General features: G+C 40.1%; 1 protein-coding gene and 1 long non-coding RNA gene across 3 annotated transcripts; both read right to left on the bottom strand.

Annotated features, from left to right (window-relative positions):
- Positions 1–3,510, bottom strand: LOC136423187 (uncharacterized). Of its 2 annotated transcripts, none has more exons than XR_010753722.1 (3): positions 2,182–3,510; positions 1,545–1,659; positions 1–1,372 (listed from the first exon to the last, which is right to left on the bottom strand). It is a non-coding gene; the product is annotated as an uncharacterized lncRNA (long non-coding RNA). The 2 variants fall into 2 exon arrangements; XR_010753723.1 differs by having other exon boundaries at positions 1,545–1,654.
- Positions 3,511–4,249: 739 nt separating this feature from the next.
- Positions 4,250–8,260, bottom strand: LOC136423307 (uncharacterized). Its single transcript, XM_066411431.1, has 3 exons — positions 8,106–8,260; positions 6,294–6,429; positions 4,250–4,817 (listed from the first exon to the last, which is right to left on the bottom strand). Exons 1-3 carry the CDS (start codon positions 8,258–8,260, stop codon positions 4,584–4,586), a joined length of 525 nt encoding a protein of 174 aa, XP_066267528.1. The 3' UTR covers positions 4,250–4,583.
- Positions 8,261–14,936: the final 6,676 nt, after the last annotated feature.

Below are 14,936 nucleotides of genomic sequence, written 5' to 3'. Positions count from 1 at the left end.
ATTAGCACTGCACGAAATGGCCTCGTTTCCCGGCGTATACGTACCGGGATTTTTCTGTATTTTTGTCGGATACTAACGGATACTGACGGATACATGCGGATTCGTGTAAGGTATCCGACTATTTCCGCACCGGTATATGGAATATTTCCTGAAGAATCCGAAAGTAAGGGATTTTCGACGAATACGGAGCCGTACACTGTACGGAAATGCCACCGATCCTGACGGATACGAACAGGAATTTTTCTGTATTTTTGGCGGATACTGACGGATACATGCGGATTCGTGTAACGTATCCGACTATTTCCGCACCGGTATATGGAATATTTCCTGAAGAATCCGAAAGTAAGGGATTTTCGACGAATACGGAGCCGTACACTGTACGGGAATGCCACCGATCCTGACGGATACGAACAGGAATTTTTCTGTATTTTTTGGCGGATACTGACGGATACATGCGGATTCGTGTAACGTATCCGACTATTTCCGCACCGGTTTATGGAATATTTCCTGAAGAATCCGAAAGTAAGGGATTTTCGACGAATACGGAGCCGTACACTGTACGGAAATGCCACCGATCCTGACGGATGCGTACAGGGACTTTTCTGTATTTTGAAGAAAATGGTGAATACTGACGGATACAGGTGGACCCAACAACGAATCCGTAACGGATCCGACTAAGTGCTTGCATTCCTGATTTAACTATACCCAAAACATCATTTTGAATGACAGGAAGTTTGGGAAAGCCTGTATGTAACATATGTATCATTTCATATCTCAACATAATGTATTTCTAAGTTCAAAAACTATCAAATACGATACAATACGGAAGTACTATGTGGCTAAATGATCCATTTCATTTGAGACAGGCTGAGGGACATCCACATACTCAAAGCACCACTGCATATGCAGGTTAATGTCGGTAAATTGGGGTTGTGCAAGCACAATGTTCTGAAAAATTATGAAATGTATTACAATTAACACCATCACAACATTGTGGTAATATTTACTACTGTATAGTGCCCTTGGACCAAAATAATCTACATGTTCTAAATATTCCACTAAAGTATTAAAAGCCCTATTTGTGGCCAGCTCTTCGTCTAAAAGCCATCAGATACAATTATTTCAAATACAGAGGTTGAAAATAGAAAGTAACATTATACTGTCTGAAGAACTCCCATGATGACACGCCACATTTTAAACGTAAGTAGTATATGCCGTGGAACTGCATGTGTATAATCGTCCTCTCCCCATTCTCTGACTACATCTGAGTTCACTTCTTCCATGCACTCTTGGTAAGGGACAGGCAGGGCTGATTTCTTCTGTATCTGCATGTTGGACTCAGCTTGGAGTCCATCTTGTGATGAACCAGTTCCTATATGATAAAACCAAATGATGAATAAATATCAATTCACGTATTTAAGGAACATGTCACATGATTTTGACATGGGCTTCGTTTCATCACAGCAGCTACAAAAAACACGGGGCAATGGATATCCATCATGCCTCTCTCAGCTAACATTGAAGTGTACCGATGATGGACTTACCAAAGGAGCCTGAGGTACTCATCAGCTGAGCATCTGACAGTTGATTGCTTTGTTCCCAGCCAAGGTCCTCACAATATGTGCTGCATTTGTGAAGGAAGTATCTGCCGATGCTGCACTGGATATATATATATAAATGGAAACAATGACAAATATTAAACATATCACATACTCGCATGTGTAAAAAAATGAATCTGGGCATCGTTGAATTGACTACGTAAAACTTACATCTATAACTTGAATATGATATTGATCAAACATGCACAGCTATAACTGAATGAAATAATCACTGAGGCACACTACTGCCTCCTTATAAGTTCTAGTTCACTATCCACAAACTGTGGGATCTTTGTGGGACAAATACTTATGACATTTTCTTCCCTTCCATATCTTTAATTATCTTTCCCTCCACTGCTTGCTATTTTGTATCTGAAACGTTAACCAGACACACATGCCTGCTGACCATTGGCAAGAATGAACAAATTGAAATTTTAAATTTCCTAGATCCTAACGCCGTAAAAGGGCAGGTCGGCTGGAGAATTCTTATGGTCATGCGAATGCGATGATATGTCAAGCCACAATAGGAGGATAACTGACGTCAAAACTAGTTAGAAACGGGAATTTTTCAATTTGTACTTACCAAAGGGCAGTCCCTCAAAATGATGAATCAACTCCCTACCAGCGTTTACAAGGGGGGAGGGGGGCGACGAATATTGCATGCACGAAGAAGACAACGTCGCAATTTCGTGCGTTTGAGTTTACACCGAATTCCCTTCGACTCTCAAGCCACTCAAAAATCACTGGTCGACCATGGTAGACTCTGGCGATGCCATGTTAAGCACAGAAGGTGATGAAACGCCGTTCTTGTCTGTGCTGTTAACCGAAAGAAAACCGTTAACGTTTGTCGCGCCCAGAAGTGTATTGTGGGTAATTTGGATATCCGACACGAATCCGTGTTCCGTACACGTCAGGATCCGAGACAGCTCATGACTTCTAACATATTTGCAAATCTGAACTTCTAACATATTGGCAAATACATAAAAAAATGAAAGATCCGAGTAGATATTGTATCTGTACCCGAAACGTATCCAGTCGTATACGGCATCAGAATTGCTGGATCTGAGGTGTTCCTGGTATTTGTCCGAATTTGCTCGGAAACGTTCCGTATCTGTACCCGAAACATATGAAGGATCCAGACGTATACGGCGCCGGAATTGTCTGATCTGAGGTGCACTGGATCCAATCGGAAACGTTCCGTATCTGCTATGATGCGCAATTCCGGATCTGCTGGATTCGTCAGGAAATGAGATTATGCCGCGTGCCGTGCAGTGTGTATTTGTTGGTCAGGATCCGAAGCAACTACCGACCAACAATCCGAACATCTCTGCCATATTGACAAATATCTAGAAACGAAGGATCCGCGTAAATATCCTCAGGTATCCGACGCGCATCACGGATCCAGACGTATACGGCGTCGGAATTGCCGGATCTGAGGTGTACCTGGTAATTGTCTGAATTTGCTCGGAAACGTTCCGTATCTGTACCCGAAACGTATGAAGGATCCAGACGTATACGGCGCCGGAATTGTCTGATCTGAGGTGCATCGGATCCAATCGGAAACGTTCCGTATCTGCTATGATGCGCAATTCCGGATCTGCTGGATTCGTCAGGAAATGAGATCATGCCGTGCCGTGTGTATTTATTCGTCAGGATCCGAAGCAACTACCGACATACAAACAATCCGAACATTCCAAATATCAAAAAACGAGGGATCCGCGCAAATATCTTCGGGTATCCGAGGCGCATCACGAATCCAGAAGAATACGGCGTCGGAATTGGTCGGATCTGCGGGCACTTCAGTATCCGAGCAGTGAACTGGGATTTTTCCGGATTCGCTCGGAAACGCCATGAGGCCCGATTCCGGATACGTCGGATCCGTCAGGATACGTGGCCATTTCGTGCAGTGTAGGATATGCCAAATATAAAATGTTAAACTGTAGTTTTTATGACGACTTAAAACTTTTCTAGCTTTTAAAAACGTCAGCTTGGTACCTTATATGTGGCATATCTTAATGCCAGGAACGTCTTACTTCTAACGGTAACGGAGATTACAAAATGTGTACATTTAAATGAGAACGAGCGCAATACGACCTTCCCAACCGAAGTCAGGTACCCAATAACACCTGGGTGGAGTGAGAAAATTCGTGTAAAGTGCCTGTCTCAAGGGGCATATTGAAGTGATATGTGTCTAAATAATCCTTTTCGTTTTAGGCAGGCTGAGAGACATTCACATTCTCAAAGCATCACTTGCATATGCAGCTAACAGCTTATCAAATACAATTCTTTTTAAATACAAACGTCGAAAATAAATTGTAAAAAAATATAATGTCGGAAAAACTCTGCACACCCATGGCATGCAACATCTTAGACTTTTAAGAATGGGGAGAGAATGATTATACACATGCAGTTCCACAGCATATATTACTTAAAAGTCATACTTCTGTTGATCTACTTCTGAGTCCACTGCTTCCACGCACTCTTGGTAAGGTATACACATGTAAAAGGCTGATTTCTTCTGTATTTGCATCTTGGGCATGGCGTTAGTTTGGAGTAGTGCTGCGTACATCTTCAATAATGACAAAAACATAAATAAACTGTTTTCAACTTGTTATCTTGTATCTTGTATCTTTATTCAAAGAATATACTAGGTTTCCTACCGCCAATTAAAACTCTCTTGACCTTGCTATCAAAACTCCCGGCCTGCCTGAATGATCTGTTGCATATTAGTTACGCTGTTCCAAGGTGTCACTTTGGTCACGTTTGGTGTTGCATGAGACTATGCGGTCAGGAGATCAGTCACAAAATAAACACATACTTGGTGTAACTTTATATCGGTACTGTACCGGTACTTCATGATCCGTTAATTTGGACCTGTACCTAATTAATTTTACGGTACCGTACCGGTACACAGTACAGGTACGCAGCACTAGTTTGGAGTCTATTTTGTGATGAGCCAGTTGCTACATGATAATACATGTATCCTTAGTTATCCTGTTCTAGTCCCGTCCTCGATCCGCCCCAATCCAATAGGTAGAACCAGTACGCAGTCAGGTACCAGCCTTCCCGTGAGTCCGTGGTGAAGCAGCCGGGGAGGGGGGAGTCGTGCAGGGGGTCTGTGTCGGGGTGGGGGGACACGTACGTTCCGTTCCACGGGATCTGACATGTCGGTGGCTCGGCGTCCTCGATCACGGAAGAATAAAACGTCAAATTCACGGACTAGAAAAGAGGAGTAACAATAATGAAGCGTATATTTTTAGAAACCGTAAAGTAAGTACATCTACATATTTTTAATCGATTCATATCTATTTTCTTGATACCCAATCTAAATGAGCCGTCCCTTCTGAATACTGGGTGTGCCTAAATACCACAAATGGCCGCAAATGAGCGCAATTGGGTCTAATATGCAGTACACATCATAGGGCATGGACCTTATGTTACGTTATGGACACACAATGCACTTTGCAATTATGAATTTAAAAAAATATAAAGAAAATCTTTAGTGTTTACCATTTTAAAAAGTTATTCTGCGCATATCAAGATAGAACGAATTTCTGGCCGCCATATTGGATCATCAGTTTTTGGGATCTGCATTGGAAACTCCTTGATACCTTTCTTTTATATATAATAGCTCGAAAGACGACAGGGCGATAATTATCGATAAGACGGTGGATATTGTTGGTAATAGATTATAGCATAGCATAATATTTTTTGACCAAAATAGCCGTGGGCCGAGTTGGAATTTGTAAAAGGGCCGAAATGGCCGACAGTCAAGAAAAGGTATCACGGAGTTTCCCCAAACACTGACGATCAAATATGGCGGCCAGAAACTTTTTCTACGTGTATCTTAAAAAGGTCATAAGACACCAAAATACAACATTTTCTTATTATCTGAAATAGGAATAGTATCACTGAAGGAATATAAACGTTAAAAACAAATACACACCCTTCTGATGTTATCTAACATTGAACCATCAGAAAACATACTTCCATGGATCCAGCTCTTTATTCTTATCTGATTTTCTCACCAGGTGATTACATTAATCAGTGACTAATGCCTGCTCATGACGTCAACATGAACACGGCATCCGGTTCAGAACCTTACACAACGGATTGCGAAAAACATGATATAATGAGTAAACAGTACTTAATTATCGTGATAACATTCAATTAAAGGACATAACAATATCTATTTCGTTGTCTTGTAAAAATAACCTTCTTTCCGAGCCGTTGTGCAAAGTTCCAATTCGGCTGCCATGTTCATTGTGACGTCATGAGCAGGCAAGTCACTGATTAATATAATTACCTGGTGGTCAGAATCAAAAGCTGGAGGTATGAAGTTTTCATGGTTCGATGTTCAGTAACATCCGAAGTGTGAATACGTTTTGAAAACAATAGTATTATGTTTTATGTAATTTCCGAAAATTCTTCATGTTGATGTCATTAGTGTCTTATGCCCTTTAATATGTGCGGAATAACTTGAAAAAAGGGTAAACACTTATGTTTTATTCATAATTGCATAAACAATGTAACCAGGGCGTCACATAAGATCTGTGCCCCTTGTACACTGCATATCAGACCCGGTTGCGCTCGTTTCCGGCTGCTTGGGCATACCGCGGCTACATACCATTAAAGACAATGCATGCCGAAGATTTGCCTTTATTTCCTTACTTCTACATTCAGTCATTTCCTCACCATCTCATTTGGCGCCTGGCCGGGTACTACAGTGTAAACCAGCGGTCCGTGATCACATGAACCGACCCTTATTGTCTCAGTTTCGTTGTACTTCTTGTTAGGGACCAATTTGCCTGTTGATGTAGTAGCAATGCACCTGAAAAAAAGGAAGGTATTAATAAACAATGAAAACATCCAAACACGGAAGTAACGTCAAATGACCCAACGACATGTGCTGGGCAATGCCCCGAACGTTGAAAATAACAAGTTTGCTTTCATTGTAGACACGATAAATGTCAGCTGTTTTTTAGATATTTTTTTATTCAGAAATAAAAGAGACAAAGACAAAGTGGCGGTGCACTCAAGGTATAAAACTTATTTTGCCAGCGCCACTTTTCTTATATAGATATATGCATATACAAGACCAAACCGACAATACAACAAAAACCTAAAGCTGTTTTCTAATATGCAAGTAACGTTATACGTAGACGACAATAAATGCATGATTCATCATATAACCTAATAGCACAATGAAAATGGACCAAAACGTTTATATTAAGATTGTTTCTGTTTGAATAAACATGATAATGATGAGATTTGAGGTTGAAATAGCCGGTTATAGCTTATCTAATTATATCGTCCGCCATCTTGGATTTTGACCGATGACGTAATCAAATATGCATAACTTATGAATATTAAATCATAAAAGTGATAGTGAATAACATTGGTTGATGATGATATGAGAAATTAAGTGCAGTTTACAAAGAAAGCCCTAGAATTACATTGTAAAATCCAAAATTAGCGACTTTTTCCAAATATGGCTCTCAGAAATCGGTTGCCATAGCAACATGAAAACATTGATTAGTTATTTCATTAAATTCAAATTGTTGCCAACAAAATTTAAGCAAAGGTGACCAAGTTTGGTTGTTCTAGCGTAAGCCATTCAGATGCTATATGACATCAAGTGTTGGCGCAGGCGTCAAAACAGCCCGCTTGTCTGAATAGCCTTAGTTGCAAAAGACGACGTTCCCTTTTTTTGCATAAATTATGATAACAAGCAGAAATTATTCACACCTAATCATGTCAAACTGTCCCTAATAGATTACTCTAACTATTCATATATACAAACCACAAAAATAGTCACCTATAAAGCTGTATTTGTAGAAAACATTGTGGGGTCAGTTTTGACCCCATACGGTAAGATTAGTCGTAAAAAAGCTACGGTGGTTTGAGGGTTAATGCTACGACTATGTCATCACATACAAGATTGGTAGTATTGTTCAGATATCTATTCCGGACTATTGATGTCAGGAATTGTGTTTTTTTACAACCATTACCCCTGGGACCACCAGCCCAGTCCCTCTGCAAGCGGCATCCTAATAGGGGGATTATTAATTCCAACGTTGTTAACTACGCATTTCAAAATATGGATATGGTCTATCTGACCACAGAAATCACAAAATTCGGGCAATCATTGGAGTCTAACCACCCTGTACATACCCCTTAAAGTTTATTTGTACATGTTCTAACGGGACTAGTCCATTTTTGCAATGGGGTTGATTGGGGAATAGTCTATATCTTTGTGGAGAATAGATTTGGGGTTCAGATATTCATTTTAATGTCTTCTTATCTCAAAGTACTTATACCTTAAGGCGTTAATTATGTTTGCTATAGTACCGTTATTCTCGTTTGGAACTTAGTCATGGTACAAACTTCAGGGGGTATGTACAGGGGTGTTAATGTTGAAAAATAACAAATTTCTAGGTGCGTATATCAGCAAAAACTGCACTTTTGCGAAATAATACCTCCCCCTATAAATGCTAAGCTGCTTACCCATTCGGGTCCCAAGTATCATTCACGGTGACAATGAACCTGACCCATCCGACTTTGTCAGGTAAAAATTCGGGGTATTCACGTGCACTGAACACCAACAGCGGCAAAACCGTCAAGACGAGCAGCATTAGTACCATGCCCGGCCGCCACGCCATCTTGTTTCCTTTGCACTCCACCAGAAAACACGGTTCTGAACACTTTTTAAAGTGCATGTGTAATTTTTATATCCGAATTTTATACATAATATCCATTGCTATTACAAAGACCCACATTTTCTAACGTGTTGATTGGAAGCGCACCAGAAGTGATATATCGCTGTACAATACGGTTTCAAAATTAGCTATCAACTGACGGATCGTATGTCATAGTCAGTTGACTACCTTGGGATGTTTTCGTCCAATCCAGCCACCCTTTGCAATCGATAACACATTGGTGGACTTTGATATCAAATATTTCTCTGCATGTATACAAAATAATATAAAGCACGAGTTCTGATTTTTAGATAAGAGCCATGTTCAGTTTACAAACGAATCACTAGGTGTCGTGTTGTTTCGGGAGACAAATAAACTTTCCTTTCACCTGCTAACACTTGTCTTGCATCTCTTCCGAAAAAAAAAAACTCCACGAATATGCTTAGCTGTTTTTCTTGTTTAAGAAGCATACTACGATAACCAATGTGCAATGACCGCGATTTAACGTTTAGAGGAAAGTAGTAGAAACTAGACGTTAAATCGCGGTCACTTTCAATTACTTCCAAAGTGCCTAAATTGTCAATCTGAAAACATCTTTGGAAAGCTGACACCCTCCACCATCTCACTGGCGAGTTTGTTTGGTCAGATGTAGTCGTTAACGCAACTTAGAAAGCGATTTGTCTGGAAATGGCTGATACGAATCTGACTTTCAATGCGATTCACGTGATTCGATTGGTCGGGGTGTTAAAGGAAACCCAAGCAATAATAGGGTCCGATGAATTGGATTTTGAAAGTCAATTTATTTAGTCATTTCGTTACATGATTCGTTCAAACAACACTATCACAATGTATAGCAACTTCCATGATGCAAAAATACGACGTTTTTGTGATGTGAGAACTCACTGAAAATCGTGGGCGAGTTTTTGTAGGCTCGCGAAACTAAGGGAATCATCGTACAGCACGATTTTGTACGGTTTTAAAATGCTAAAGGAATGAAATTATTACGCAAATGTGCTAAACAATGTTCGTAAAGCTCACTACCATGAAGATTTCAGCATTTTCTTATTTCCATTTTTTGGCCCTGATATTGCGTTGGTTGCCTTTAATATGTATGAAAATGACAGACACATCGTTATGTATGAAATGAGTTACTCTGCTATCAAAACTAGTGATTTTGCATTCATATCATGTGAACCACTGTTATTACTTGCAAGCGTGTTTGGTAAAGACCCTGAAGTGACTGTGGAAGCAGTTGCTCTGGTGTTCGAACGTGGGGACTGTTCCCTCTTGGCTCTTGTCACACACAAAGAAAATGCTAGACTGGTGGTGGGACACGCGAGACCCACCGGACGGGTCGCCATGGTAATAGGACAGGTACACGCCTGGGGTAAATACAAATAAAAAAGTAAACAAACATTCATGATCAGATCTACATGGCATACATGGTTGTATCAGAGATCATGGCAGTGTTGGGCAACGTACTGGAATAAACTTTAAGAACGCACACAAGCACCGGTCGCATTATCGAACTTGACCTTCGTTGTCCCGACCACGAATATCATAAGGATTCATCCACAGCTTCTCGAGCTAGCAGTCCACAGAGAGAGGGAGAGAGAGGGAGGGGTAGGGAGAGAGAGAAAGAGAGAATGAAAGAGACAGAGAGAGAGAGGGAGAGAGAGAGAGAGAGAGAGAGAGAGAGAGAGAGAGAGAGAGAGAGAGAGAGAGAGAGAGAGAGAGAGAGAGAGAGAGAGAGAGAAGGAGAGACAGAGATAGACAAACGACACCTATAACATAACCTTCTTGGCGAAGGTAATCATGTTGGATTTTTCAGACCTAGATAGTTCAGTAACACTCCTTATGGTATTCACATTTAGATATAATCATTGTCTTGATAGCAAAAGCGCCCCCTGTCTGTATTGAATAAAAGTGTCAGTTCGGGGAAAACTCACCGTCAGCACCGGAGTTTACGTCAAAGATTGCAGCGTTTAAGCTGCCCAAAGCTGTACAGGTAGCATCGGGATTAATGTAAAGTACACATTAAAAAAAAACAGTGTCGGAACAGTGAGGGGAAAAATGGGCATAAAGGGTCTAAAACATGTAAATTCATGTATCTTTCTTGTAGATGATTTAATTATGTCTGCACATGTGTTTAAAAGCTACATGTATCCTATGGAACACATCTTTTTAAGCACATTGAAAATACAAAAATTCCTTTGATATGATTTAATTATTGACGCAGCTTAAAAATACTATCCGTGAAAAATTATGACAGAACTGGTCATCGACTACTCTCCAATCAGAGGTCAGGCTCCGGCTAGCTTTGGAATATTTTTAGACGTTTTTGTCAAGCTTTCTATTCCATTTATTTGTTTGTCTGTATACGGCCGTGCCCTTACCCTGAGAATTGGACTAGGATTGTCCTAAAAACGTTATCAACTTGCTGTGGACCCTTCGTATCCGGAAGAGAACGGGCTTTTGATTTGATTTGATTCATTTGTTTTGTTCGGCTGTATACGGCTGTGCCCTAGCTAAGGACTGACCCCAAAGTTGCGTTGCGCAGTAGAGTGCAGAAAATTGGAATACCTTTATAGTCCCTACTTGAAATCTTTAACCCTATCTAGACCGGGGGGGGGGGGGGCTAAAAGTGCCCGCGCCAACTTTGACATCGTATAACTGCCAAACGACGTATGGTAGGACAACCAAACTTGGTGAATTTTCCTAAAATTTAGTTGGCAACAATATTATGATAAAAGTTTAAGTTTATCATTTTTCGTGTTGCCATGGCAACGGGTTTCTGAAGAGGCATTTTATGCAAATTTCACTAATTTCGATTTAAACATAGTTGTTTCAAATGTTTTATTGCTCAATCACACTAGTTTCCTACATCTATAACATCATATGTGATTTAATGTAACTTTCATGATTTAATATTCATAAATTATGCTAATTTGATGACGTCATCGCTCAAAATCCAAGATGGCGGACAAGATCATCATTTTTGGTATAAACAGGCTTTTTTGCCTTTAAATTCGTCACAACATGGAATTTTCTTAGCCAGAAACATTTAGATTAATGTTTTTAATCTATTTTGATTGTTATTTGGGGTCATACATGGAAAAAATGTATTTTAAAAAATTTCAAAATGGCCGATCCAAGATGGCGGATCCCAGGGGGTCGCTAACAACACATGACGTCATTCTTCGACGTCAATTTGACGTCAATTAAGTCACCACTGACGTCAAATGTCTTGGCATACCTTTAAATCAACAATACGCACTATTTTGTCTAATACTTTAAGATATTATGGGAATTCCCTATTTATCCAAAAAATCACATCGATGACGTCATAATAACGTCAGATTGCGTCATAACGTCACCAAAATTGCAAGAATTATAAAACTTCACGTGAATATCACTCCCTGCAAATTTGGTGATGATAGAGCATACTGTGCGGAAGTTATGAAGGGGGGGTCGAAAGAGCCCCCCCCCCCCCCCGTCAAAGAAGTCTAAAAAAAGCCCGGTCTAGATAGGGTTAAAACCTTTCTTTTCCTTAAAATTTTTTGCCAAATCTGGAGACTTTTGGGGTTGGAATGAACAGGTATGGCCTTAGCTTTCCCATTCTGGCTGAAATGTGTTTACTTCGCCATTTTAGTTGACGTTAGGGTATATGTGAGTTGTTGGGTCATGCGGATGGATACATAAGAAATCTGGGGTCAAAGGTAGGGTTTCTTTGAAACTGGGAGATTTCCTCGGAGTTTGAGCTGTACAACCCTCTGTTTTCTTTGCATGGTTATCAACTAGAACCTTGTGACTTTCCAGTGGAGAAGAATATTTCATATTGAAGTTTGGGTTGGTACTTTTATGAAGCCTTGTTTCTATGTGTCTAAACATGCTTTCCTATAGGCAGCCATAACTTTGGGGACAGCCCCCAACCCACGTCCTTACCCTCAGTATCGGAGCGCTTTCTTTGCAGAGGTCAGGAGCCTTGATGACGTTATCACAGACATTTAGGTAGTACTGATAGTATACCGGGTCCGCTTCGCTTCCGATGGGAGAGAAGATGTTGTAATTGTCGATATCGTAAGCTGGATATTGGTAGTGGTAGTACCCATTTCTGGAATGTACGGTGGACCACAGGAACAGGATTATTTTTGTGTATCTTGGTATATTTATTTATATTTTTCCTGACCAAAAAAAAAGAAGAAAAAAAAATGCAAAAAAAACTTCACACTGGAAGATAAAAATAAATAAACCAAGATGTACAAAAAATAACTCTGTTCTTATGGGCCACCGTAGGAAAGGATAAATGCACAGGTATATCATTGTGAAAAATCAGGCAAGGGGATGGCGAGTACACTCGAACCTTGGCACGCTTATTAGTCTTTTAGCACCTAATTTGTGTTGCAAGTTTCATTCCTATTACTAGTAGTCTCTGGGAAGTAAGAGCACACCGCGTATCCAGGACCATGCTAACTGATTTGTCATGACTGTGTTCAACTGACTCCAGTATCAAATCTCAATCTGCTATAGCAACTATAAAATATAAATTGCTAAGAGTTCAGAGATGAAAATTGGCATGTGTGCTATTAAGATATGTATTTTTATACGTTTGAAATGTCAGCCCCCTACAATAACCGTAAGTGGCAATACGGCTCTTTATTGCACTACCTTTGTACCTACAAGGTTTTATAACCTGCAGTTCTTTGTTTAACTACGGTATGCAGAAGGGTGAACTTTGAGAACGTCCGCGTACTTACATTCTCAGCGGAGACAAATCGTACATATGGCCGTCCGTATCGGTGTATTGGCAGCGGGTAATGTCGGAGATAGGTTTCGCAGAGAACGCACATCCTAGCAGGGCCACCAGTACCGTCAGACCTGTTAGAGTAGCCATCTTAACAATATAGCACAGTTGTTGTTCGGTATAGAGACTGGCTCACTTCTGGCCTTGGACAGGGGAGTGTGTTTGAGTACGGCGGGGTCAGGGACTTCACAATCAGTACAACGACGGTTAGAGTACGTAAACAACGTCAATCATGACCTTGACCCATGTGTGTCTTGGGCCTATAAGAAGTTTAGCGTTTTAGGTGGAAATGGCTAATAAAAATTCCATATAGAAATCTAGATATCGTTTAAAAACGAAAACATTTACTTTTTCTGGGACGATTTGACTAGGTGGTATACACCTTAAACTATATTTGGTCTAATATAGCCTGACAAATCGCGCTCCTAGCGGCCGGCCGGTTCTGTTACCTTCAGCCCCTTGGGGTGGGGGGTCAGTAACCTCCGGCCGAGAGCTTTTCTAAACACAGGCTAGGTCTAATAGAACAGAACGGAAACGATGAAAGTACTTACGAATGCCTTTTACCTATCTTATTACATGCATTGCCATGTTTTACAATGGTTTTCATATGTATGTATAGTTCTAAATGACCACATGTTGTCACTTCATTTAGAGTGGTAATATAAAAGCGATTACTTTTATTGTAATTGATAGGTCCAGACTGACTTGATTTGTTTCGTTTGTTATAATCGTATTACATACGTCGTGTGTGTGGGTATAATTAAGGGTTAATGACCCGTCCCGAGGTGTATATGGTGTCATAACCCCTGGCCATGTGCGATAACCACTGAATAAAACCACAGAGTGAGCGAAGCGAACGACGTGGCTTTATGAGGTGGTTATAGCACATGGCCAAGCGTTATGACACCATATACACTGAGGAATAGGCGAGTCATGAACGTTATCATCATATAGCCTATCCACCCTGACCCATGCAAGAGTAGACATTTCCTGTATGACGCATAGATCCCTTATACTACTAAGAATGTATTTCAGAATTTACATTAATTTGTCCTTTTTGTACAGAAGATTATAAATTTCCTTTGAAAACTAAAAGTTCCACAGATAATATCTAATAACATTGCAATCCTGGCATGTCAAATCTTTTTCAAATCTATTCTATCATCTATTATCATAATTCCTCCCTGCTGGGTGTCTGAATACTGGTATATTTCCGCCCGCTTAGATTTGACTTGTATTGAAATGGTTTATTTTATTTTGTCATATGCTTAGAAAATTTTTGATTTATTCTAAGATAGTAAACATTTTTAGGAACAAATAAACATTATACATAATGGAACGGTCGAACGGGTGTGCTATGGCGTCATAACACATGGGCAATGGAGGCTTCTGATTGGTCGACGCCATCTGGCTATGTGGTAATTATCTATGACTACTTGGTAAACGCCATTGTAGGTTAATAAAGTGCTATTCTAAATTGACATACTATTCCATATAACGTTACCCCTTGGAGCGAGATATCAACCTTTTATTACAACATTTGTTTACACCTTTCGTCGGTGCTTGTATGATCATACGAACGTTGATTTTTTTAATGGCATCCAGAGCTTTTTATGAGTCTTGAAACTTGAATAAAAAAAGTCCAATTTCTAGTCATTCGTACACATAGTAAGTTTCAATCACACTAAACCATTGCATATCGCCATTAAAGAAAGATACGATGTCGTTGTGTGTTGAGAACTGATAGAAAATCCAAGTCCTAATAGACTGTTCCTGACTGTCCATCAAAATAAGCGTTTCGACCAATGAGAGACTGCATATCCGTCAAATATTTGC

This window comes from Branchiostoma lanceolatum, chromosome 17 (genome assembly GCF_035083965.1).
Source record: "Branchiostoma lanceolatum isolate klBraLanc5 chromosome 17, klBraLanc5.hap2, whole genome shotgun sequence".
In the NCBI taxonomy this organism is placed as follows: domain Eukaryota; kingdom Metazoa; phylum Chordata; class Leptocardii; order Amphioxiformes; family Branchiostomatidae; genus Branchiostoma; species Branchiostoma lanceolatum.
The sequence above is the reverse complement of the archived record's forward strand: the minus strand, read 5'-3'. Positions and strand labels throughout refer to the sequence as shown.